Source organism: Sinocyclocheilus anshuiensis, unplaced genomic scaffold (genome assembly GCF_001515605.1).
Source record: "Sinocyclocheilus anshuiensis isolate Anshui unplaced genomic scaffold, SAMN03320099.WGS_v1.1 scaffold930, whole genome shotgun sequence".
NCBI classification, from domain to species: domain Eukaryota; kingdom Metazoa; phylum Chordata; class Actinopteri; order Cypriniformes; family Cyprinidae; genus Sinocyclocheilus; species Sinocyclocheilus anshuiensis.
Genome location: NW_015539900.1, coordinates 684156 through 687552, shown reverse-complemented (window position 1 = coordinate 687552; position 3397 = coordinate 684156). Strand labels below are relative to the sequence as shown.

Here is a 3397-nt window from a genome sequence, read left to right as displayed (position 1 = left end):
GTAACCCCCCCCCCCCCCCAAAAGTTATTTTGATTTTACTTTTTATTATTTTAAGCTTTGACCCAGTATTAACTTGATAATTTATGTATTGCAAAATAAAGATGCATGAAGTGATGCTCTCATATTAAATATTTGAATGACTAGAGTCAACCTGACAGACATGTAATTTTATAAAGTATTTGTTTGTGTTAACAAGTTAAAAATTCAGTTGAAATAGATTTGTTATACCTTTTCTGCATGTAGATTCATCAGACAAAATCTTGTAATTGTCCGGAGTAGTCATTCATCAGTTGTTTAATGAATAAAATCAGCTGTTCTTGAAAATCTTTTGTTCATTTTTTTCTGCTTTGTGAATTACATATGTGCATGTAACCCTGGGATAGGGATTTTGGGTGAACTATCACTTTAAATCAAACAGTGACTTCACTTATTAGGCCACAAAATCCTAAAAAGAAGTCTCCTTTAACAGTTTAAATTGAATATTTCTTCTATTCTCCATGGGGGACTTGGCATCTTTTTGCTTTTTTGAAAGTAAATGACACAAAGTGATCATTTTAGCTAGGTTTACTACGATATTAAAGGAATATCCTGCAGATATAAATGATTAATTATCAAATTTTAGGAAAACAACCAAATTTACAATTTATATAATGTCTTTATTATTATATATATATATATATATATATATATATATATATATATAAAATATACATATATATATACATATATATATATATATAATTAATAAAGACATTTAAATGTATAAAATATTACATTAAAACATTTAATGTTTTAAATATATAATTTATTATTGGTCACTACAATGGTGTGACATTTTTGTATATTTCCTTTAATGCTTTCGTCTTTCTACTGTTCACATTTAGCTGTTACTTGGCAGGGCCCTGTGACAACTTATTTATCCCATATAGCGGGGCACGTTGTCACAAAATGTCAATTAACTTTTTTTTTCTGCTATAACCGAGAAAATGAATTGATTCAAATTAAGTACCTAAAGGGAAATTGACTCGTAAAAATAAAACCACCCTGAGTAATATTTACTGGAGAAAATAGTGTGGCAAACAAGCGCAGTCTGATGCCTAATTCGGTTAATTAGCACGTAACGTTACAATACAATTGTTTTGTATTTTCTTGCGTAAAAAAAGAGGATTTTTATAGTATTTCGGCTTGTATAAGTGGATGTTAGCATGTTCACCTGTAGTACCTCCCCCTAAACATTGTTGCAAACTGTGTTAATGTTGTTGCATTGCGGTTCCGTGAAAGAAAAAAAACCCTGATCAGACGTCATTCGGCCAATCGCCTGCCTCTCAACTGGGGCTTTCCATCATGGCGTCTATGCAGGTGAGTATAACATACACAAGCAACTATTTTCAAATAAGAATATAAATAATTTTTCACACATAGCTGTGACACGTTCCGGGTTTCGTCCAGTGTCCCTGCCAGTGCTAATCTGAACCCAGGACAGTCAGCTGTTTCATTTGTACGCACATTTGTTTACTTTGTAAGCTAACGTTCAGTCAGTCTGACAACCCAGCAAACTGTGCTGTCACATCACATACTGTTGTGGAGGTAGAAGACGATACTTATAAAGAGATGTGAAACGGGAATTATGCAGCAGAGTTCTTCCGAAGCTGTAAATAATGGTGTTGAATCGCTAGCTTCTATAGCAATGCAACTCGTTTGATTGACTAGCTCGCTGTTAGCAGTCTGTTTGCTAGTTGTATTTTTCAGTACTTTTCGGACAATAGGATTTAATTAAGGGGAAGTGTTTAAAATTATACACCTTGTATTAAAATGATGAATTATGATGTAATGATGTAATGAGGGCTGTCCTGTTTTTACTTTGAGGCATCCCTTAAATCAAGTTATTTTCACTTTTCAGAAGCGATTACAAAAGGAATTGTTGGCATTGCAAAGTGATCCACCTCCTGGAATGACACTTAATGAGAGAAGTGTGCAGAACACAATCACTGAGTAAGTTCTGAGATGTGTAAAGATGCAAGATCGAGCAGTCAAGCAGCTGAAGCTGGGTTATATATTGACAACCTGTAACCTTTCCTTAAAGTTGGCATGCCATGAAAATGCATGTATTTTCTAAATTCATGTAATAGATTTATCTGTGAACAATTCATCCATGCTTTTTTTTTTTTATAAATGTTTTGACCTCATAATGTTTAATCAGTATGTCAACCGGATCTTCCAGTAAAAATGACAGAAGTGTGATGTATGTGGACTTCTCCAAAATGCAATCATCTTAAACTCCGCCCTTTTAAGCCCAGGATTATCTTCCTCCACTTCTGAGTACTAAAGTACTACTTCAGTTTAATTTACTCCCCCTTATGTTATTGCAAACTTATGAGACTTTAGTTCATCTTTGAAACACAAATGAAGATATATTTTAATGAAATCTGAGAGATTTCTGTCCATGTAACCAAAACGTTTACTAGTAAAAAAAAAAAGTTTATAAAGAGATTGTAAATGTTATCAATATCAACGGTTTGATCCAAGTCTTTTGAAGAGACATAAAAGCATTTATAATTGACATATAAATATTGATAATTTGACACATACATATAACACTTAAAAAGTAGTAAACAAATGCTTAAACATATTTGCATAACATGCATGTTTTTATAACCCTTTAAAATCATTAAAGATTTGGCCGAATGGACTTTCAGTGGAGGGACAGAAATTGCCCAGGTTTCATCAAAATATAGTGTTTTGAAGATGAACGATAGTCTCATGGGTTTGGAACGGCATGAGGGTGAGTAAAGAAGATACATTTTCATTTCTGGGTAGACTAACTTTAATCTATTTAAGTTTCTGTACTGAATGGGTTAATAAGCGAGGAATCTGTGATTGTATTCTCATATACACAACTTTGTGTTTGTCCAGGTGGTTGATAGATATGGAAGGTGCTCCAGGTACTCTCTATGATGGAGAGAAGTTTCAGCTCCTCTTCAAATTCAGTAGTCGATATCCTTTTGATTCACCTCAGGTAAAGTCTGAATCTTTTAAAATATGTTGGTGTTTTTTTTTGCCTACGTGAAAAAGCTGAATGCTTGTTGCTAATATATATTGTTTCTAGGTAATGTTCACTGGAGAAAATATACCCGTCCATCCGCACGTCTATAGCAACGGTCACATCTGTCTATCTATTTTAACGGAGGACTGGTCACCAGCTCTGTCTGTGCAATCTGTTTGTTTAAGCATTATTAGCATGCTTTCAAGCTGCAAAGAAAAGGTAAATTTAGCCTTTTAGTTAAAGGGGTCATATGATGCAATTTCAATTTTTCCTTTCCCTTTGAAGTGTTACAAGCTCTTGGTGCATAAAGAAGATCTGTAAAGTTGCAAAGACTAAAGTCTCAAATCCAAAGAC

The 3397-nt window shown here is 33.5% G+C and overlaps 1 protein-coding gene across 1 annotated transcript in view; it reads left to right on the top strand.

Annotated features, from left to right (window-relative positions):
- The first annotated feature begins 1314 nt into the window (after positions 1-1314).
- Positions 1315-3397, top strand: part of LOC107686032 (ubiquitin-conjugating enzyme E2 W-like) — a 3965-nt gene continuing 1882 nt past the window's right edge. Inside the window, exons 1-4 of the mRNA XM_016482839.1 lie at positions 1315-1359; positions 1901-1992; positions 2914-3016; positions 3107-3262. Coding sequence (XP_016338325.1) covers positions 1345-1359; positions 1901-1992; positions 2914-3016; positions 3107-3262 — 366 coding nt within the window. The 5' untranslated portion in view covers positions 1315-1344. The remainder of the gene's footprint in view (positions 1360-1900; positions 1993-2913; positions 3017-3106; positions 3263-3397) is intronic.